General features: G+C 38.5%; 1 protein-coding gene across 2 annotated transcripts in view; it reads right to left on the bottom strand.

Annotated features, from left to right (window-relative positions):
* Positions 1–24,727, bottom strand: part of TDRD3 (tudor domain containing 3) — a 208,888-nt gene that overhangs the window by 129,373 nt on the left and 54,788 nt on the right. The window contains exons 2-3 of one of the 2 annotated variants that reach the window (XM_067563207.1): positions 8,285–8,369; positions 2,600–2,665 (exon numbers count right to left, since the gene is read on the bottom strand). In XM_067563207.1, the coding sequence (XP_067419308.1) occupies positions 2,600–2,665; positions 8,285–8,369 (151 nt within the window). Of the gene's footprint in view, positions 1–2,599; positions 2,666–8,284; positions 8,370–24,727 lie in introns of those variants that run through there. The other variant, XM_067563208.1, reaches the window with a different exon arrangement.

Genomic DNA, 24,727 nt, shown 5'->3' with positions numbered 1-24,727 from the left:
TAAGACTTAACTAACAAAGCTATACCTATTGAAATTGAAGCTCTTGAGTCTCCCCATGCTCAGTGAAAACTGAGAATACATCAGTTTTAGAATCAAACGTCCCAACATAACCCCAACATGATCGGTCTGATTTTTAGATTAACTTCTTATACAGTCCCCAGATCTCTGTGCTCAGCTTGCAAGCAGTGAAGTGAGATTTACTAGACTCTTCCTCTTTGAAAACCTATGCACCCTCACACTGAGCAGATCAACTCAGCATAGGATGACAGAGGAACACATTAACAGGAAAAGATGAATAAACAAACCAAAAAAGGCAAAAAGAACCCAAAAAATAGGAGAGAGAGAAAATGAAATCCAAACAACAGGCTGATAAAAATAACTAAAAGAGCTAATTAACCCCTTAGATGCTCTGTGAATGTTCAACAAACATTATACAAATTATCTGCCACATAGACCCTATGTATATATAACAATATCATTACATACTAAGTTTTGCACACAGTGCTATAAATGCTTCAAAGTGAAAATCACATCCCTCAAATGCACATAATGTAGCAACATACCTTAGATTATGCATTAGGGCTAGCAAGAGAATTGTAAGAAAGCCTTGAAATTTAAACTAAGAGTGCAGAACTCTTTTTTCACCTTCCCAATCAAAAGCTTTAAAGCATAGTTCACTATTTTGCTGCATGCGATTCTGCAAAGTACAGTTGTATTTTCTGGCAATCTCTTCCTGTAACAGCTGGCCATTACTATCTCTGTTATTTCTAAAGCACCTGTCACCATGGTATCCAAACACAGAACCTTTTGTGAAACACAGTCTTGGGACAAACTATGACAGAGTTGCATTCTCTAATCCATTCAGAGATGGCAAAAAAAAGAGAATTGGGTGGTGACAAGGACAACTAGATTATTGATTAAGTTTTCAGTATGCAAATATATTTCTGAAAGAGAATGGCCTTCCAATTTTCAAGTAACAAGGTCATGATAACAAATATTTCAGCAAGCATCTTCTTTGAGGGAAAAGCCCTGAAGGCAATGTCAAGTACAATTATCTGGTCTACTCTCAGGGCTTGCCTACACTTATCTCGGAGATTTGGCGGCAGTCGAAGCAGAGTTACGCAAACTACCCAAAAGACTTGCGTAACTCCTGTCGACTTCTGTACTTCTGTTCTGCGCTCTGTCTTCAATGCACTGCACCAACAGGAACCGCATTCCTGTCAACGCAGTGCTACACCACTTGAGGAGGTGGTCTTAATATGTCGATTTCTGGATCGACTGAGCGGGTCTTCACTGACCGCTTAGTCGATCCAGGTAAGTTGATCTGATGGCGGCAAATTTGCCGCTGTCAGTGTAGACATAGCCTCAGTGATCAATGAAAACTAATGAATAGCTACCCTTCAAGTAATCCATGGGAGTGTAATAAGAGCTCAAAAAATTGTAACACTTAGATCATTTTAGAAATTAAACCAGTTCTCAAAGCTACATGCATTTGCCAACAGGATCCAATGGATATCATGTGAGAAGAACCAAAAATCCAGTGATACTTAAACACTTTACAATGTTGAGGTAGAGAGAGTATGAAGTATTTGTTTTCTTCTTTTTCATGCTAATTTCTCAGTATGAGAAAAGCTATCAGCTCATCAACTGCATGTGATTTTCCAAGAAGAATATAACTCAGAAAGCAGATATGGAAATACAGTAGATGAACAAAAAAGGATTCAAATGAAAAACAAAGTGGGAAGAAAGCACTTGTCTGATGTGAACTGAAAACCTCAAACTTAAACAGCATATTATTTAGAAGCTTCAATGGCAAAACAATCCATCTACCAGCAACACATGATAAAACACCAACTTAAAATTTTCTAGAAATGCTTACAAAAAGTCTTGATGAATAAAATAAAAAATAAAACCCTTTTTCAGAGAAAGCTTGTTTATTTAAATGGTTAAGAGCTAAAGCAGTGTTTGGTTCAAAACTAAAATCTATCCTACAAAACAAAAGGTCTCAAATGACGTTTTACTGTTTATTTTCAGAGTTTCTTCTGTTACTGTTTTCCTTCATTAAAGCTAGTACAACAGTTGTCAAAGTTTCAGACAGATAGCACAGCAGCAATGGATGATCAAATCTACACATCTCTCCACTCTGAAACCTTACTTGAAACAAACCTGTCTTGACTTCAGCAACTAAGTGCCAATGAAAAACGCTTCCAAAACTTTCAGTAACAGTCAGTCAAAACTTGGAAGTAAAAAATAACAATTTGAACTACAGTTAAGAACTACAATTGGTTATGAACAAAAATAAAGGAGTGAATTTAAGTACTCTATGAGGACTAAGCACACAGAATCCCCAGTTTTTAAATGCATCAGATTTCCGTTTATTTAATTGACTGAAGAGCCTGTGCTCAACACAGACAGAAGTGGCTTACACTTGACAAAATTTCCAAAACTGGTGAAAGAAATAGATGTATGCACAAATATCTAAATATCTGCACAGTAGATATATGAAGTAATGTATGCCAGAATACTCAAATAGCACGAAAAATATAGCTATTGTCAAGAAGACAAAATGGGTAAATTAGTAACTCATATTCTTGCTTACCTTTTCCACTTTTCCACCATTGATGTCACTGGGGAGGAATTTCTTGCCAATGGTTCTTAAATCTGTCTGAAATTAAAATAGAGGATAACAATCTTTCAGTTTAAATATATTATCCCAAATATGCTTTGTTAAATACAGTAGCAGAAGTAGGCTACATTTTCCAATATTACACAAAATACTTTTAGCTTGCACATTAGATGTTACATATACAAGTAAGTATACATTTGAGTAAGAAAAAAAGTGCTTTGTTCTAGAAGAATAATTACTACACACTAAGTTATGAAGATAGTGATTTTAAATGTATATTTATTGTTATGAACTCATTATTTTAGACTGCTTTTCAAAAATTGTTAAAATATTTTAGTTGCATATTTTTCTCAAGTATGAAGTAATACTAATCATTAAACACATTAATAGAAGTCATTTAATATATGCAAGTTTCTTTCTTCCTCTCTTCACCCTTTTTTAAAAAGCGATTTCCATCTATAAGTCTTTCAAATCACTCAACATTTTTGGATGAGTTCCACAATTACATCCAAACAGAGTTTACATTAATTTAAGTGATTGTTTATTTTGGGATTGAGCCAAATAGCTAATCAGTATTATCCCATTCAACAGATACATGACAGGGCATCGACATTTAGAAAAAGCATTCATGTGATCAAGGGAGCAATTGGACCACAAGCACTGGCAACAGGGGATATAAACACAATTTGTATAAGCATTGCAGTTACTCTGGGTTTGAATAACAGGATGGTACACCATGGCTAAAATCTGTAGCACACAAAACTAGTGGAACTTAATCCAATGGTTACTAAGTTTCTTGCATGACCTGTTATTGCAGTTACATATGTCACACGGAAAAACAGTTAGCAGTCCTGCTTACACTGGCATTGGGGGGAAGGCAGTTGTCTACACAGAGACTTAGGGCTTGTCTACACTTACCTCGGAGATTCGGCAGCAGTCGACCAGAATTACACAAACTACACAAAAAACTTGCGTAACTGCCGTCGACTTCTGTGCTTCTGTTCTGCGCTCCGTCTTCAAGGCACTGCGCCAACAGGAAGCGCGTTCCCGTCAATGCAGCGCTATGCCACTTGAGGAGGTGGTCTTATGTCGATTTCTGGATCGACTGAGTGGGTCTTCACTGACCGCTCAGTCGATCCAGATAAGTCGATCTGACGGTGGCGAATTTGCCGCCATCAGTGTAGACAAAGCCTTAGTATGCAGCAAGCCAGGACGAATGCATGGCCTGCCACACACTACATCACTGCATGGATTCTGCTACAGTGCATGAAAAATTCTGTTGGGAACTTTGACGTACTGCTTTTTTAAACTTTTTGCATGTGGTAGCAAGGTACACAAAATGTGCAACAAGCTAGTGTGCTGTACATTCACACCCTGACTTGTCACGCACTAAGACCCAATGTAGACAGCCTTTTATTTTTTCTACATTTGTTTGAAATAAGCATTTTGTCTTTAAAAAGAAGTTATGGATATGTAAATTTCTCTGTTTAAGATAAAACACTTCCTTGTTTCATTAATGTCTTCTTACAGATTTCAAAAACGGCCTGTCATATATTCATATAAACCTTATTCATTCAGAGATGTTGAATGGAATTGCTACCGTAACTTGGATATTTATTTGTCCTGATGTCAGTGGGCTATCATCTTCTATGGACTAGCATCCTAATTCAGAACTGAAAACTGTTTTGGTTTTTTTTTGCAGCTAAAATTAATTAAACCAATGTTTTATACTTTTAATTTTATACATATGTAATATTGAAATTCTTCAAACTTTACAGATGAAGTATTTTAGACTATTGGAAGCTGTTTACACTTTTTACTCTGAATAGCTATAAAAAATAAATGTCCAACCCACTTTCTGCCCTTTTTCTGCATTGTAAAAAGTCATATACAACGTACATGAGAAAGTGTATTTGCTTTTGAATTTCCATATATTTTGTTGTACATAAAGTCTTTCCTAATTTTAACATGCACATAAGGCAGGTAAGTTTTAAAGAATTTATTTCCTGATACCACCTTGCACAGAGTAACATTACCAAGAGCTTTGGGTTGAAAGAACCCTGGGTAACAGACTGTCTGTAAAACATCACCAAAACTCCACTACAGCACAAATTCCATGTCTGGTACGAAACCGGTTCAGAAGGCTCCATTGCCTTCACAATAAATCAAATGTCCTGAATGCATAGATGCACACGCGGTTTCACATACATGTACATTGTCATATGGCCGAGGAGGGAGAGGCAATGACATATCCTGGTGAACTGTGGGTGAACAGGGCAAGACGGCCCCAAAGATGGTATGTGGGGCCAGAGGTGCCAACAAGGAGGGTTCACAGCTCTCAAATGACACATCAAAACTGTGCACTGGGTTGTTGGTGAGTGAGGATCAAGGAAGAGACTGCAGGAGAGGTTGTGGGTCGCTGATACTGGGATCAGTGGTGCTTGCATAGGGGTTCCAGCTGCCACTGGTAATACAGCAAGGAAGGTGCATGTGGCCGGGGGCAGAATTGTTGGCATTACTGTTTGCTTCGTGGAGCTAGAGTATAAATCCCCAGGAAGTGCAGTATGGCCCTTGAGTCCTTTAACAAGTGAAGAGACTCATCGGTCTTTGAATAAAATAACTTGTCCTCATTAAAAGGGAGGAAAGCCAGAGGACTGCAGCCAGGAGTTGCAGCACATGACAATACCCATCACAAGTGAGTGCAAGGACATGTCAACTGCATCAACTACCACCTGGAGGCTGACCTTGGCTACGAGGCGCCCTTTGTCCACTAGCACCTCAAAGTGCTACTGCTGGTCTAGGGATACCTTTTCCCTGACCTATGCTAGTCTAGTGTACGTTTTAAAAGTCGTATTTGGCCAGCAGAGCCAGGTAGCTGATGATATGAAATTGCACTACCACCACAGAGTAGACCTTCCTCCCCAAAAGTCTAACCATTTCGCTGTCCAGTCTGAGGAGGAGTGGATTTCTGGGTGTGTTGGCATGGCCTCTCTGTAGCCACATGCATCACTAGGGAGCTGGGTGGGGAGATGAATGGGAAAACAAAAAGTCCGCCCTCTTAGTTAGGACAAACTAGCACTGTTCTTCTCGTTTCAGCATGGGGGTGCAGGAGGCCAGGATGTACTATACCACTCATGCGGACTGGAGGATGGGGGAGTGCCACCTTTGAGGATCCCTGTGGATGAAGGATGTCAAGCAGCTGGGGCTGCTGATCTTGAAGCTCCTCCAGGTCCAATGCCATCCTTTGTGCTGATACTGCCTGTGGTCATCAGGGGGAGACATGAATGAGAGCTTCACCCGGAAAAGAGGAAGCAGCTGTAGGGATCGGTGGAACCAGTGGTGCTGGGTCTCTCACCTGGGATGTGGGAGACTCAGGTTCAGTTCTCTGCTCTGCCTGATTCAGAGCAATGGCTTGAACCTGGGTCTCTCACATTCCAAGTAAGTGTCTTACCATCAAGCTATATATAGGGCAGGGTTTCCCAAACTATGGATAGCAATCTCCAGGGGCATCATGAAAGGGTATCCAAGGATTGTGAGACTTCAAACCAGCAGGGATGAGGGGTAAAGAGTGAGGTGGGGGAGGCAGAGGCTCTGGAGGGCCATCACCAGCACCCAGGGTCTCACTCCACCTGCCAGGCCATTCTGCTGGAACAAGCAGCTGCTTCTTTCAGCACTGTCAGATACCTCAACCCATCAGACAGCAGTGAAGAGAAAGGGAGCAGGCAGGAGCCAGGAGCTCCATTTAAGGAGCGGGGGAGGCAGGGATCCTATTCATGGTCCTGTCCCAGGCAAAGAGCGACACATACAGAGCCGGCTCCGGAGAGGCTGATCCCTGCCACTGGCAGCAGAACCCACGGGCCAACGGTGCTACAGTGCCCCCCAAGTCTGGCAGGAACTTGCAGCACAGGGATGGGGAATCTGTGCTGCCACTGCTGCTGGGGTAAGGATGCCCAGTCCATGTGCTCCTGCCTGCGATAGCAACTCTCTCCCGAGGACCCCCAAGAGATGGGGGGAGCAGGGCTGGATGTGAGGGGAAGGAGTGAGCAAGGATGAAAACTTCTCTCCCCCGCCCGAAATACCTGAATTGGAAGCACTGAACCTGGGGGTTATGTTAACATGGATGAGACCGAAGGGAGTCATGCATGGAAACATTTGGGAACCACTGCCACCATGACGAGTCTCTCTCAATATCTGCCGTTGAAGCTGTTCAACTTTGCTTAAATAATTAAATATTCATTTGAGCAGGAACCTGAACCTGGGTCTCCCACCCGAATGCCCTAATCACTGTCAGCCTCTCCCTCACTCAATGAATATTTAATTATTTGTACAAAGGGTAACAGCTCCAACAGCAGAGACTGAGAGACTGACGACAGCCTGGTGGTTAGGGCCCTCTGGTGACCTAAGTTCAAGTCTCTGCTCGGCCTGATTTGGAGCAAGGACTTGAACATGAGTTTCCCACATTCCAAGTAAGGCCCCTGAATTACTTGACCAGTGCTAATTTAGATAAATTGACAGTCCTCTTTCTATGGCTAAAAGATTTCTATCCTTTTAACAGTCATTTATAACCAAGGGGGAAAAAAGCAGATGATCATCTCCATCATGTTTATTGAGGAGGCAATAACTTGAATTCTAAAAAACTTTTCTAAACATTTCGTATGTACTCTTCTCATCTTCTTAAAAGATAAGTGAGCAATATAAGGCTGGAGGTATTTATCAATCTTTTATATTTCTTTATCCACATGTTGACAGGAATAGGTAGACTACTTACTGATCCAGAATTTTTCACTAAATACACACTTATTTTGTGCCATAATTATGTTGTACTTATACAATTTTTTATAAACCATCTTCAGGTATGCCTGTGTTTAGACATCTAACATGGATGGAATGTAATACAAGAAGAGTATGCGTAAAAGCTGTTTAACAACAGTTCAGAGTTACAAACACAGCAAGGTTATTCATAAAGCAGCATCCTTAACAAAGGATGATATCAACTATTCTCCCAAACATAAAGCTTTCAATTCAGTTTTGTCCTTTTTCATTCAAATAACTTTCCGGTCCATCTTCTCCCTTGTTTGTACACAGCTATCATTGGGGCTGTCAAAACAGACATGAGCATAATATTTGCTAACTAATTTCTACTGCACCTGAAACACAGAAAGCATCTCCAACAGTAAAGGCTTCTTAGTTCCAAGTACTATCTTTGTAAGTGAATAATTAAATAGTCTAATCTCTACATCATATCACTTTTAAGGAATGTTGGATCTCAGGCCTGAACTACTGTAAATACCCAATGAAATACCTTAATTACCACAACAGTTAATATTTGTATTTATGTTTACATTCACAAAATGTGATGTATTCTTGTTGTTGTTGTTTCTTTTTTAATAAATGAACACATGGTAAAAAAAGAAAATACATTTTTCCCATTGCAAAATATGGTCTTTTTAAAATTTCTTTTAGCTTGAAGTTTTTAAGAAAAATCACTGTATGGCAAAGATGGCATTTCTGAGATCTAATTCAGATATTCCAAATGAAACAACATATTGAAATAAAAACACTGTTCAATCTTTACATGCTATATATAATACACAATCTGATATAAAATTTTTCCACAATTTTTCAAAAAAAAAAAAAAAAGTCACAGTCTTAACCTACATTAAGGGCAATCAGGATAACGTCACTTATATTGACTTTGTCAGGAGAATTTGTGCAAGCTTCAATTCCTTCATCTGAAAGATACCTGTTAAAACAAAATGAAGTTATTTTAGGAAGGTATCTGAAACACATTTTAGACTAAAAGCTTTTAATCTTTCTTTTATTATCCTTAAGTATTCACAATGGCAGAACTTCAGGCTTATTCAGCAGGAATATAAGTAATATTCTGTATTTTCTCTATCCTTACAGAGGCAGTTTAGAAAACAACTGCGAGAGCTGAAAGGATTCCTTCAGTTGAGTAGTCCCCCAAGTTATCATATATTTATTGCACCATGGCCCTCATCTACAAATCCCCTGTTTTATCTCCTCCTCTCATCGTAACTTGGGCATTCAAACCCAAGCAGGCAAATAGGCAGACTCTTGCACCTATGGAGTCCCAGTGAAATCAACAGGGCCCCATCCTTACAGATCCAATTGTATAATTTAGGCACTAATTAATAAGCTCTTACAATCAAGAGACTATTTTTTCTGTAAAGGCTAAACAAAGATGGCACTATCTATCCCAGTGGTTCTCAACCGTTCCAGATGACTGTACCCCTTTTCAGGAGTTTGAGTTCTCTTGCATACCCCAAGCCCCACCTCACTTAAAAACTACTTGCTTACAAAATCAGATATAAAAATACAAAAGTGTCACAGCACACTAATACTGAAAAATTGCTAACTTTGTCATTTTTATCATATTATAAAATAAATTGATTGCAATATAAATATTGTACTTACATTTCAGTGTATAATAAATAGAGCAGTATAAACAAGTCACTGTCTGTATGAAATTTTAGTTTCTACTGACTTTGCTAGTGCTTTTTATGTAGCCTGTTGTGAAACTAGGAACATATCTAGGATGAGTGGATGTACCCCCGGGAAGACCTCTACTTGAGAACCACTGATCTACACAAACAAGTAACAGCCTCCACCCAGATTCAGCAGAGCACTGTGATCAGCTAGGTTCAGTTACTTGAGAAGATAATGCTCTTTTCCCACAGATGTTTATTGATCACTATTCAATTTGTTCAAAATTTTTCAACTGAAAAATATGAAAACTTTTTAATTTCCAAAAAAAGGTCTTGGTTTAAAAAAAATTGTTTTATTCAAATATTGGTTTTGTTATTTTTTTATTTTTGCTGCTTTTTTTTCCAGCCAATTTTGTATTTCCAAATTGGCCACATGATTCAGTTCCGAAATTTCCAATTTCAACAAAAAAATTCCAGACAAAAAACCACCTTATGATAACAGAATGAAAAACACTTTCTAATTTGCAAAAAATTCTACAAACTCTACCCCCAACTGTTTCTTTTTAACAGCTTTCATTAATAAAAGAATTAGAGCAAACACAAGACTTGTGAAAATTATCTTTTTAATAAGGCAAATGAAAGAAAATATGGGAGGGAGCTAATAGTAACATATAGCAGCCTACAGAGTAACAACATTGTGTCTAGAGTGTAAAACAAGTATTGTATTGTAATTATATTTCCAAAAATCCTCTCCATTATCCCAGATTAATTGAGGGGGAAAAAAACCCTATAGACCTCAGATTCAACCTCAGAACAAGTTTCTGGCTGATCTACTTATACTAAGAATATATTCAGAGGGGTAGCCGTATTAGTCTGTATACAGCAAAAACGAGAGTCCTGTAGCACCTTAAAGACAAACACATTTCTGTAGGCACCTGATGAAGTGGACTGCACCCACGAAAGCTTATGCCTGCAGAAATTTGTTAATCTTTAAAGTGCTACAGGACTCTCGTTGTTTGTACTAAGAATATAGTTATCAAAAGAAAAATATTTTTCCAACATTAAGGAAATTTGTATGTTTCCTTAAGTCAGGACACTGAATACTAAATGCAGTTTTAACTCTAATTGTTCTGACTCAAACTTTCAATTTTTTTTTTTTTTTAAATACTTGAGAGACAGAGCACGCTTGCAAAAATTTCAACCCAAAGAGGTTAAGATAGCCAAAGTTATAAAAATCGGAAAATCAAGCCTCATACTGGGAAACGTTAGACAAAGTTAACAGCAAGAGTCAGTGGGCCTCCACTACACAACCATACATGTTATTTGTCAGTTAATAAAATTTACAGAGGTAACTATTAAACAGTCAATTATAATCAAAAACTGAAACATCAAAGTATCTTAGATAGAAAGGGAAATAATTTGGGTACTCAAATACTGTGGCACATTAACTTCAGGACTGTGTGAGATCAACATTCTTATTGTCAAAAGAATATGAAAATTACTTAATATCATATATACTATAACCTATTGCACAATAGGAAAGAATTCAAAAGTCTAAGAAAAGTTATTTTTTTCAAAACCTGTAATGCCTACAGTATAAATGGTCAGAAAAAATTAAGGACTGAGGGTGAGTTAAGAGAATGGCGCCACAAGCAGAAGAAAGACAGAAAACTATACAAAGAGAAAGATGCTCCTAGCTCTTGTTTAGTAGACAAGTTTTGGAAAACCGGATATGGATTTATGGTCCTACACAAGAATGCAGTGTTCTCCTATTGTGTCACCCTGAATTCTGGTGCTAAGAACTATAAAGATACAGAATAACTACTTCTGATTCACAATAATGGACATAGGTCTTTTGACATCCAGGAAGAAAACATTTTCCCTCAGCAACTGGGGGGAGGGAAGGGGACTGAAAAAAAAAGAAAGGCCAGCCAATCAGCAGAGCCCAAAAAAAGCACCGTGATACAGAAGTATGTTGCTCCCAGGAAACTGGTGCCCAGTGCAACCGCCCTGCTCATCCACTCACTGGCCCTGTTGATTCAGATGAGTCTTGTTATCTGTAACTCATAGTTATAGGTCATAGCTTCAGAGGCCAGAGGGGTCAATAGATCATCCAGACTAACCACCTGTATCTTACTGACCATTACATTCACCGACATAGCCCTATATTAAACCTAATCACTTTAGCTATACCAAAACACTTCAGTCCTCAGAAGAGTAAACTGTTGTATGCCACTGGCGGAAAACAGGAGACACCAAGGTGCTGTCAATGGCCCGTAACAATGGCCCTCTGCAATGGCAGAGAATTGATTAGCTGAAATACGCCCACGTGTTCCTAGCAGGAAATCCATGCCCCAGGCAACAGAAGGTGAAATATCCCTAAGGTCCTTGCCAATCTGACCTGGGGGAAAAGTCCTTTCCAAACACAAATCTCACTGTCAGATGATAGACTCTGAGCATTTAAGCAAGACACACCCACCAGGTGTCTAAGAAAGAGGCTCGCTGTACCATTTCAGAGCACTGGTCCACCCCGTCTGGTGTCTCATCTTCATCTGCACCCAATCTCTGATGCTTCAGAGGAAGATGGATCCAGAATACACCTGGCAATTGTGCAGCAGGAAACAGATTCCTTCCTGACCCCTTCAGGTAACAGCCAGAAGCCCTGTAGCATGAGATTGATTACAGTCATATGCAGAGGCATATGTTGAGAACTATGCAGAGCTTCCTGTTCTTTCCATGATGCATAAAAGAAGGGAATGAGCAGAGGGATTCATAGTTTCACAGATTACAGAGCAAAGGGATGCCCCACAACTATCCAGCCCAACTCCCCTTCTCCCTACACCCACAGACGCCATAAAATTTCTCCCAGAAGATAAATTAGTGTATATTTTAGAAAGCTATCTAATCTCACTGTAAAGCCTCCAAACAACGGTGAGTCTACCACCTCCAATAGCAATCTGTTCCAGTGTTTAATTACCCTCACTGCTAGGAAACGCTGCCTATTTCAAGGTTGAATTTGTCTAACTTCCAGCCACCAGATCTTGTTATGTCTTAGTCAGCACGGTTGAAAAGCCTTCCCACTATCAGATATGTTTTCAACATGTAAGTATTTATATTCAGTGAGCAAGACACTTAACCTTCCCTTCAATAAGGAGAGTAAAAGTTGAGCTCCTTCAGCTTCATATCTTAAGGCTGGTTTTCTAGCCTCTAGACCATTTTTGTGGCCCGCCTCTGAACTCTGTCCAGTACTTCCACACCCTTTTTGAAGTATAGCTGGCAGAACCCAATAATATTCTAGTAGTGGTCTTACCAACGGTGCCTACAGACACAAGATCATTTCACAACTTGATATTCCCCTTTTTTATATATCCAATTATCACATTAATTCTTTTAGCCACAGCTCTGCACTGAGAGATCATACTGAAGCCATTATTTACAATGATGCCCATGCCACCATGTCCTTCTCTGAGTCACTGTTTTCCAAGACAATCCCTATCTTTTAGGTGTAACTTGTGTTCTTTGTTCCCAGATGTGTTATCTTGCATTTGGCTACATCAAAACACACCTTCTTGGACACTGACCATTTAATAAGGTGATCTGAATCATTCTGTAACAGTAACCTAATCCTCCTCATTATTTATTATCCTACCAATCTGTGTGTCACTGTAAACCAGTCTCTAGGGGACTTCTCTAGGGAGAAGCAGGAGTCTCTGTTAGCCAAAGGAAACTGGAAACCAGCACAGACAAGTCCCGCAGGTAAAATCCTAGGAAGAGCCAAATTGAGGTTACGCCCTGTTATTTAAGTTAACAACAAATGAACGCTCCAGGAAGGAGCAATATTGCAAATTCCACTGGCTACCTTTTGTTATTTTCAGCAGAAAAGAAAACATGAGGTGTACTGGACAATCTCATGTAATGAGTACTATATTGCTGGGCAAGGTTCTGAATTCAAAACACTTTCTTCTTTTCTTTTGGCTGTGCAACCAAAAAGTACTTAATTTCTCTAAATTCTGGGAAACAATGCAAAACTATCTAATCTACCAGTTGCTACCGGATGAAAACTGAAAAACTTGCTAGTCTAGAAGCAGTGCTTTCTAGATAATGGCTCAACAGTTTCCCAATAAGAGAAGCCTTCTCTCTACTGAGTGACTAAAAAAATTATGCTCTAGCTCTTGAAACTTTACTAAGGAATATACATTATTCCTTTGCATCAAGAAATGCACTGTTGATAACAGTGTTACTGGAAGGGGATTCTTCACCCTACAACTGAACATCTCACCCCAAAATGAGGATTTCGAAGTGGGTCATAAACCTTGATGTACTGATCACTTAACCCAGGTGTCAACTGAAGTAACTGTCACTAAGCCAGAGTATTTCCACACACACTCCAGAAAGACACTGGGGCCTGGTCAACACTGCCAGTGGAACCTCCTAACTTCTATCTACCGCGGTGTCCCCACTACACTGCCTCAATGGGAAATACCCTCTCCCATCGACACAGTGTTACTCTTTCTGAGGGGGTGGATTAATGGCGTCAACTTCCAAATTGACTGAGCAGGTCTCCACTGCCACTCAGTCGATCCCACAGAACCAATCCGGTGGCACCAACAGTGCCACCGTCAATAAAGACACATCCTGCTGGGACAAAGAACAAACTTCATTCACTTTTGGCTTTGAGAAAGAGATATTGGTAACATCTCTGACCAAATCTGTTAGCCACCACTACTGCAATCTTTGTCAACATAGCGGACACAACAACAAATGTCCAACAGGGACATCGGCTAAGGAGTTTTCAGCAGCTACTGTATCATATCAACGTAATTAACAGCTAACAAAAAAACTAAACTAAAGTTCATCCAATATTTTAAAATATTTTCTAAAACACAATATATGTATCATTAAAAAACTGTCACAAGTAAATCAAAGAGAAAATGCAAGAACCCAGTTACATTTTAAGAGAAAGTTTGAAGGTGTGTATTAGAAAACTGTTCTCATTTTTATGTAACAGAATAACTTTTAACGTCAACACTACTTCCATCAAGAGGAAAAAGAAAAGACAACTATAGAGTGAGTCTCAAAAGATCTCTCAGCACACCTGAACTGACAGACCTCAGGAGAAAAGGATCAAAATCCTTAAAGAGCTTTCTAATCAGTTCCCAAGTGTTGCCTGTGAGCAAACAGGACCCAAGAGTGCAGATACTACTGTAGGTACCAAAAAAACTCTTACCCTAGAGAACTCCTGTTTACTAAAACAATCGGCAAGAGTACACTTTTTTCCCTCCCTAATGGGAGCTCTGGCTGCATTCCAAACTCAATCATTTCTATTCTGACTAAACATATATATGTACACATTCTGCTTTATTAAGCATAGCCTGAGCTCTAAAAAGGTTAGCTAGGTTTCCTGTATGAGAGGCTAAAAGGAGAAAAGTCCTTCAGCTACTTTCTAGCTGTGTTTTCTCAATCTCATTGTCCATACAATGTTCCATCAGAGCTAATGAAAAACGTCAATCTCTGTTAATTATTCGGCTGCTATATTGTATTTAAAGGAGGCCCACAAATTATTTATTCACTGACACCAAATATTTTGCCAATTAAAGCACTACAAATAAAATGTGCTTTACATTTAAAAAAAATCTATTACAAAGACTCAATATACTTACAATGAAAAATAAAACACACGCATACCCCTCAGAAATTAGAAGCAATGCCAAAAGGGAGATAGAGCTTGCAAACATTAACTCTTGAGATGGGACCTGGGAGAATCCATTCTCTTCAATGTATGAGGGACTACTTGGTCCCTTCCTGACATAAAAGAGTAAGGTACCATAGTGCCTACCAGGCCCAACTAACAGCACAAACTCATGTGTATGCAATCCCTGCTCTCATACTGGAAATTCATACTCCCAAATACAGATGACTTCCCTTCAGTTCCTCATGGCCATCTCTTTCAGAATCTACAGATATTCACACTTCCTTCCAATGTATCAGATCTGTTCTCTCTTTGGAGGACTCTTTTCCAAGTACTGACCAGATTTAAATCTGTTTAGTGAGTGAAATTATGTGCCACGGAGGTATTGCTGCAATTAAAAACATGTAATAGAGTGGTGTGTATTTACCATGGGAACAAGGGACAGGGGAAAGATTAAAGTACCTACTTTCAGGTTTGTCTTTTAAGTCAGCGTTAATGATAAAAGGACAGACTGCTTTCCTCACACACATGCACCCTACACTCCCCTCCACTAGGGACTCATTCCTTCCCCACCACTCCACATGAATAAAAGGGAACAGAAAGTCTCCCTTTACATGTGCTTCCCACTGGAGGTTGCTGTGCTGCTGTTGCTGCAGACAGCCAGCTGGAAAACTGCTCTTCTCTGCAGGCACAAGAGAGCACAGGTACCCAGATAATATGGAATCCAGATTATCCTGTCAAATTGGGACCAGGGCCAGATCGGATAACCAAAAATCCAGATAAACTGGAAAATGGGCAGTGGGGCTCCTGATGTCAGTCACCTGGGGCTGATTCACTGCTGTATTACTTCAATTTTACACTGGCATGACTCCTTGGATTTCAACGGAATTATACTAGTGTAATCCAGTATGAATCAGTGTAAATTTTGTGATCTTGTATCAATATTTTCCCTTTGTAACACTCACCAACAGGTAAGAGTTGACATTTTGCATCCAAAAATGTGTCTACTTGCTTCTTTCATAAATAGTTTCCATGATTTGAACTAAATTAACACCCAAAGAAAAATGCACCTTCTCCATGAAGCTCTATGTTTTATTTTCCAATTGTCATCACATATCAAATGAAGTAAATGCTTAACATCCAAAGGTTCTATATTGCAGAAATATACCCTATCCTGTTGGGGGCATTTGAACCATAAATTTAAAAGCTCTCGCATTGCTCAAGAGTTCATTTGCACCATCCACTTGGGTGTCCATCAGTCCTATTTTATACCATTTAAGGAAAGCAGGTGACAGCCCACATATCTAAATATAAAAAGCTTATCATTTTTACCATAGTAATAACACGAATGCCTGAAAAGCAGAACCAAATCAATGTTAGCTGAAATAAGATCTGCTTTTACTGGCTCTATAGTTTCTATAAAGATGGATCAAGCCAATAAAATATGTATCTATTATTTAAAAGCACCTTAAGCATGAGCACTTAATGTTGAACTGAATCAATCAGGTAAACTATTTTCAAAATAAGATTTATTCTATAAAAGAGTAAATTCTCTTTAAAAATATATTAGATTCCCACTTTGGGGGTTTTATGGTTCATATGCGCACATAAATATTCAACTACTTCTACTATTGCCATCCCATGATATTATATTTCTGTCACAAATATCCATGTTCATTTTCTTTACTCTCATCTTTCTACTTTACACATTACGCAAGAAGCAGTTCTGGCTAAGAAAATAAAACAAACAAGTACATTAAAGATTCATAAATTTTATTAAACATGCTTAATAAAATTAGCATTTGTACTCAATCTCAATTCAGAGATGCATTTCTCCACAACCTGTTGATCAGTGGAGGCAGAAGATGCAAATCAACTTTACAGCATTTCCTGCTATAACTTGTTTTGAACTCAACTTCAGTCACTGAAAGCCGTTTTGAATCCTATTGCCAAACTTTATATATTTGCTGACCCTTCAATATGCTGATATCAAAAATTAGAATCCTTTTTCAAGTTGTCAAACTGAGAACCTAGTCAGAATTTAGTTCTCCTGAAAAATATTAACCTCAAAAGCAGAAGAGAATTTTTTAAAATTCAGTATCTGAATATATAACATGCAAATGTATTTGTCCAGTGATCAAACACAAGATCATTTTATAAACTGTTTATATTTCATCCAAAATAAAGTGTACAAAGAATGTGGAAATACTGTACAGAAAGAATGCATTACATGCAGCCTTCCACTAGGTGTCACTATTGCTACACAATAAAAGATTCATATTACTTTTCTATATTACTTAATCACTTTACACTTCGGGAATATTTTTCCCATTTAATTTCAAAGGTTTCTGCTGAATTTATAACATCAGTTTTCTAAAGGAAGGAAATTTTGCTGCAGTGTCACAAATTTTACTGAGTAACTATACCATTAAAGAGTCTAAAAAATTGTGTTTTACAAATATTTCTATATTAAAGCAGGAAAATCATAGATTTAAAGAGATGAGGATTTTATGCACTTCCCTACTAACTGTATAACACTAGTAACATGACTGCAGCAACCAAGATGTTGTAATTCTTAAAAGAACCATGTCTGTTTTTTCCTTGAATTTTGGGGCATTTTATTTATTTAATTAATTTAAAGAATAACTGAACGTTTTACTACTTACGAGAAAAAGAATATAAGAGTCATCAGAATTATAATGTACATAGCAGAAGGTATCTTCTGTCATACTATACCACCATTAAGAGCTTGACTCATTAGTGAGTTCACATTTTTCCTAATAGAGCAGAACTTTGCTAATTCATATTGGCTGGAAAACCCACCAAGGATAACAAAAATCTGCGTATTAGTGAGTGAGTACACTGCAGGACTACACCCCAAGTGCCTTTAGCTATCATTTAAGTTAGCCAGGGTTGAAAACATGCAACACCATCCTCACCACCTTTCAGGATCAGGCCCTAAGTATATAATTTAATAAATTTAAGATACTACAACAGACATGCTCTGTTCATTTATTTTACAAGTGTAGTTTATCTTTCATCATTTGACAACACTACAGCATATTGTAAATGTACCGTAATAGATTTCATTACTTTTATGAAATCTTAGTAATATTATTTGTATTCCAGTGGTGCCCACATGTTGATAGGCACTGTCCAAACACACAATAAAATATTATATGTCCCTACCAGTTCTGGTACTGTAATTTCAAACTTCTATATAAACTTTTGTGATGAGACACAATAGTCTTTCAAACCAATCTGAATCCTGCAAAGGTTGGTACTGAACAAAAGGTGTTCAACACTGGATTGCTTTTCAGTATCATATGTAAAATGAATTTGTTAGTCTCAGCACACTGAACTATGTGCAAGCACCTTTGTCACAAGAACCACGATCACAACTGAATACATGTATTCTGAAAAAAAGACCAACAACTGAATGGACACAGAAAAGAAAGTAACCTCCTAACCCCTAGAAGTGGTCCTTTCTACAGGGTGTTGAGATAATTTCATAAAAAACAGGGATGAGATGTTTGTATTGTTAGCACCTGTGCCATTTCTGTTCTGTGAAAAGAGAGCAAAGGCTTCATTTTCTACAAAAGTGTCAATCTGCACATTTCAAAACTAAGAAATTTACACACAAAAACCCAAAACAAAACACAACAAACACTAATGAAAGTTAGATAGTGATTGGCAGGCTTCTGGCACACGAGAAGGAGGGAAAGGGATGAAACAGAAATACACTCTAGGTATGTGGATTAGTGAGGTTCAGATGTAATATTTTATAATCAAGAAAGTACTTCAAATGTAAATATTTCCACATGGAACAAAAAGACTCTAAGAACAAATTAAATCTGCATATTTAGAACTTGTTAGGAGTTGCAAAGTATTAATTCCATACTTTGCACATTAATGAAGCCCATTATCACTTGAGTCAATATTAATCTATAAAGGAAATGAATTTTAAAATGTTAAAAACTGTACTTAATAATGGGTTCTTTAAATATTTTAATAGTTGTACTTTTATTTTCTAAGATAAACTTCTGAAATATTTCAAAGGATGGTCCTCAACTCAAAGGTTTTATGCCTTGACAAAGTTTATAGTGCCAACTTAGTCTCATATCCAGCTCTGTGGTGTAGAGATCTAAAACCACAGATATGCAAATAGTAGACCACTGTTCATGTGGTTTTCAGTATAACCATGTTTTATAAATTCTACAGAAAGTTCCAAGCTGTTCCATGATCTGCTTACTGAAAATGAAATGAAAGGAGTCAGCCAGGGTCAGTAGAGTCCCCTCAGCAGCTCTAGCTGCCCAACTTTCTTGTCATATTGACAAGAATGAGAGCCAACAGCCGATGTAAAGAAAGCAGTATCTAAACCAGCGGTTCCCAAGCTTGGGGTCGTGACCCCATTTGGGGTCGTAACGATAAAAAACGAGGGTTGCAAAGATGCTCAACAGCTACCGCCCAGGAGCACTGGACAGCGCAGGGCAGGGCTCCGGCTTGCTCACGGCAGCAGCAGCATTGGGCGGCCTGGCCGGGTCATGGGCAAGGGGCCTCACTCCTCCCCTTTTGCTTTGTGTCCTCTCCGCCAATGCACCCTCCCTGCTGCGGGGAGTCCTGGGCGGGTCACGAGACCCAGCAGTGCCCAGCTTGGGGCGGCAGCCCTGAAATGGGGGGAGGCACTGCTGGGGAAGGAGCAAAGTACAGTGTGGGTGGGTGGGGGGGCCAGGAGAGATGGAAGGTGTCACAGTGCTGGGTGTAGTGAGGCTGCCTGGGGCAGGAGAGCAGGGGGTGTGTCACAGTGCTGGGGTATTGCCAGGGGCAGGAGAGTGAGGGGGTGTCAGTGTTGGGTGTGGGGCTGCCTGGGGCAGGAAAGTGGAGGGGGTGATCACAATGTTCTGGATGGGGCCTGAGTGAGATGAATGAGAACAATTACTGCAAGACACTAAAGAAGTGCAACACAACAAAACTTGCAACCCAATGGAAAAAAGATAAGGTGACTTTAAGTCATTTTGTATCCTCCAGTGTCTGGGCTGATCTGGGAGCCAGAGCCATCCATGGCAAAACTAAGACAGCACGGGGAACAGCCTACATAAGCAGTCTGTTGTTGGATACCTGTACATAGCAGCAGTGCCCAGAATCTCTGCAGTGTGCCCCCTTCCCACACTTTTAAGTCTCAATTTAGCAACTGTGAATCTAGGGTTGCTTAGCAGTATGACTGCACAGTAAATATAAATTGATGTAATAGTTATTTTAGGCTTTGTATTCAATGTTGTATTTTTATTTAAAAAACGTTAAAATGATTTAAAATATTTTAAATGAAAAATATAAATACCATAAACATTGCAATACCATGACTTGTCTGCTGGGGTCGCCAAAAATTTTCAGTATTTAAATGGGGTCACATTGAGTAAAAGGTTGGGAACTCCTGATCTTCACTAACATTGCATTGCCCTAACTATTCCAACATAAGCTCCACACCTCTTGTTGAGGTAGTTTTATTGTGCCTGTATAGCAAGGGAGCTATATTGGTGGGAGGAGCATTTCAGTGTGTACACATCCACTGTTTTGTCACTAAACATACACTTCACCACCACAAGCAAACAATCACAATATACACAAATTCCTTTTAGAAAAGAGAGATACCAGAAGGAAGAGGAATAAGGGGAATTGACTTGAAAGTTAATGCCTTTCCAAAAGAAAATACAACATTAATAACACTTCATCCACCTATAAATATGTAAAGGAAGAGTGACAGTTATACATACAGCCCAATTACATTATACAGTATTGACATTTTCATGAATTTACTCTACGAAAACAATTCCAAATATATATTTTTAATTCACTGAACAAAGAAAATGTTAAATGCAAGTAAATTAAGAATTTAAATCAGCATAGATGTGAACTACAAAGCTGTAACTGATACAATTGGTAGGCTAGTCTGGGAGCATTGCATATTGTTAAGGTTGTCCAACACTTCTCATCATAAGACCCTATTTTCAGGGGTTTCTTCCTATCTTTAACCATTTGGGCTGAAATTTTCCATGGCAGGTGTCTGCTCAAGCTGAATTTCCATGGAAATTTTCAGCAAAAACAGTTCAGCTGTGTGACAGTGAAGCTAATGAGTTTGTCTATATTAAAAAAAATTCTGATTACCTGAAATTTGGCTGGAGGTGACACTTTGTCAGGGATGTGCCTTTTGCCATTCCTATGAAAATCTGCTGAAATTTTGCCAAGTTACAAGCCTTTAAAAAAAATTCCAGTTCACACATGTAGACTTAATAGAGATTATTATAGTGTAGCAGCTAAAATTATCAAAGAATTCATCCTCACTTAACATGCTCAAACTTTTCACAGATCCTAATACTGATCAGATTATGCAAGTACCATTCACACAGAGCAATTAATACATTCCATCCCAGAGCTACAGGGACAAAGCCAGACCTTTCCTGTAATGGCTGTCAGACACTGCAGAAAAGGGCAGGGAGCCTGTCTCTTGTATGATTTCAAGGACTGCCCTGTTGGCACCCAGGGAGCATGGAGGAAGAAGCCATTTAATTCAAATGCAGAGAAAAAAAACAACTGGGGGCAGGGGAATAGACTAAAACTAGCTGAGCAAAGAGATTGGGACAAAAAACCAGGTGAGGAGAAGACAGCAATTGGATGAGAAACCCTGGAAGGGAGACTGTACTGAGAGCCACTGGGGATGGAGAACATGGGCAGGAGGGATGAGAGACAGATCAGGATGTGCAGAATGGAATTGGGAATGGCTGGGGAAGGAGACTGGGAATGGGATGGGGAGTCTGGAGGGCTGAACCTAAACCTACTAGGTAAGAAACCTGGAACTGGTCTCAGAAGCCTGAGGAATGGAAACTGGGACTGGTCATGTAAGAACGATGTGACTGGGACGAGAAGCCAGTGGTGGGGTAGAAACAGAAACAAGTTGGAAGGTATGGGGCAGGAGAAATACAATTGAGGGGAATGGACAGAAGAGTCTGTGCCCACTATAGCACACTCCCCCGGCCTCCAGAGCATGAAATGCAGCCTGATTCCTGAGTCTCATCATTCTTCTGCTGTCAGCAATTATCTCTGAAACCCACTGGCAAAGCATGTGGCTCATCACATCTAGTGCCAGTCAATACAGAGGATGACAGCATACTACTGCTGGCAGTTATTCCATTAGCAAAAGTGGCAGAGGTCTGAGTGGTCAATCTACAGGTTCCAATTCTAATGATGAACCACACGACTATCAATATGAATAAAATTCTATTATGTCACAAGATGGAATTTGTTTTCTCATATGCTTTTTTTAAAACCCTACAAAAATACTCACATAAGGGTACATTAAAAGATCATTATTAAGGTTGCAAAGTCAAGAACACAAAAGTTAGGAAATTACAAAATTCAAGTTGCTTCGGGTCTAAGTGGTAGAAGTGCTAAGCAGCCAGAGCTGCAACTGAAGGCAATGGGAGCTTTGCTTGAATATATTAAGTGCTATATAATATTGAGTCTGAACAACCAGGTTCTAAGCAGGTCCAATTGGGCATCTAAAATTAGCAGAAACTTTTTTTTTTTTTTAACTTAATCTCTCTGTGCTTCAGTTTGCAATCTGTAAAATGGGGATAATATCCACTCATCTCACAAGGGTGTTGTGAAATAAATGCATGAATGTTTGTGAAGTACTCAATCATTGTAGTGATGAGAAAACTACATGAGGAAATTAACAGCTCTGTCTTAAGAGCAAGATTTGAGTAATGTGCTGTAAATAAGACAGTATGGGGCCACAAATTGAATGAGGATAACAAAACACTGAATAGCTACTCATTAAGTAAGCACTGAATGAGCCAGGGGTTCTGTAGAAAAAAATAATACGCAAACATGTAATTAAAGACTATCATAATGCATATGCACAGGGAGCCAAATTAAGGTTGCAGATGTAAGCCTCGTTCTGACATTTTCTATCTTTTGAGTACTTGACTTTGTAACCTTAATCTTTTAAAAATAGTTTTTTGCATGTTGTAGCTATCTAAAATATATAGTAATAGCAAAATTATACCTTATTCAAATAAAATGTATAAAATAGCACTCAAGGATTTCTTTAAAAATTTATTTATGAATTAATAAAAAGCATTTTTTACAAGTCTGATTTGCTCTTTCTGTGCTAGACTATAAATAAGTTCAAATTTCAAGAAACATGAAATTAAATGCAAGCTTTAATTTATTGCCCGTGTAATCAAACTGTTACAATTCTGTTATAGTTTTACAAGTTAAAACAGATTTTTCACATCCCCTACAGCATAAATATGAATATATCACAATAAGATGAAAAACGAAGTCTAACTAGATTTATTAAACTATTGATGAAGGCAATTAAGTGCATGCTAATATTTAGGTATTTTTAAATATGCTGTCTTGCCTATTTAACATGTAACAATATGCCTAGTGCTATAGTTGAGTGTAATAGCATACACCTTTGAATACACTTTTTAAAAAAGGTCTAAAGTCAAAATTCACAATTTAGTGCTACAAAATTCTGCACTATATTCTTATCTTAAATAATATTTCTTCCTTGCACCACAATGAATAATAAATGTATGATCACTCATACCTATTTTTAACTTTTGCAGCTGACAAACTTTGTGTCTTCCTTCTGTATAGCAGTTTGTTTTCTTTGAAATATAAAACACTGCACAAAGATGAATTAAAGATGGTTGATCATGCATGACAAATTCAGTAAAGTTAGATATTCAAGTTTTAATTTTTATGAGTGCTTTTTTCACTTTACTGGTAGAAGAAATTATACCATTATAGTAAACAAAAAGCAAACAATAAGATGTTAGCTCCTTTCACTCTCCAAGTACAGGAAGATGCACTAGTCAAATGCCTTACCCAGTTACTATATTAAGGCCATGTCTACCCTAAAAAATCAAATCAACTTTGCTTATGTCAACATACAGCCACCACAGTAACTACATCGCTTATGCATATCTACACTTTGCTCCTTGTGTCAGTGGTGCGCGTCCTCACCAAGAGCACTTGCACCAACTGAACTGTCAGTGTGGGGCATTGTGGGACGGCTTCTGAAAAACAGCAACAGTCTATGTAAGCAATGCAGTGTCTACACTGACACTGCATCGACCTAACTATATTGACATTGACAATACACCTCTCATGGAGATGGAATTATTAAGTCGGTGTAGCAGGCAAGTTACGTTGGTGGAAGCAAAATTTTAGTGTAGATACTTACATAGTTAGGTTGAGGCAAGCTGCCTCCTGTCAGCCTAACTCTGTAGTGTAGAACACGGCTAAGCTGAGCTAGATAAATCAATGCATCTGCAACTTAACTTGGTTTCTTAACACAAATTTCAGTTCTCACTAGTACAAAATTTCGCTCTCTCCATCTTTAATTAATACAGTATTTTAAAGTGTCTGTGGCCAAGATATTCCATACTCCTCTACAGCTTAGCTAAAACAGGCCTCATCCTGTAAGGCACAGACACAGTCAATACTGTCTCCAAATTATTTTGGAATTTCCCAACTTACTGTATTTTTTTGATTTTGTAAAAAACCAACATGCATACCACTCCCTTTCCACTTGTGTTTTAACATGCATGATAACAAAACAAACTGGTCAAAATGTTGTATGTCTGTTTCTTACTCAGACCCATAGCTGACATCTTACATTTTTATTTCCATGGGTTTTATAACTATTCTCTTATACTGTATTATGAAAGAACATATTTATGTACTGTTCAATTTAAGTGCCCCATCAGAAGATGGAATGTTTCATGGAATGCCCATAAAAGATATCTTCTCAAGGACTGATACATATTGTGGTTCTGATGGTTGCGGGGTTTATTGTTTTGTTATTTTAAAGAAACATTGTTAATCAGAAATGTTCTTAAAGAGGGAGGGAAACTAGTACTGTATAACATGACAAATTGTTATTCTCCCAAG

This window comes from Emydura macquarii, unplaced genomic scaffold (genome assembly GCF_026122565.2).
Source record: "Emydura macquarii macquarii isolate MOO-44397 ecotype Brisbane River unplaced genomic scaffold, CSIRO-AGI_Emac_v2 contig_2473, whole genome shotgun sequence".
NCBI classification, from domain to species: Eukaryota; Metazoa; Chordata; order Testudines; family Chelidae; genus Emydura; species Emydura macquarii.
Note: the sequence above shows the minus strand (reverse complement) of the source record. Positions and strands in the feature narration are given on the sequence as shown.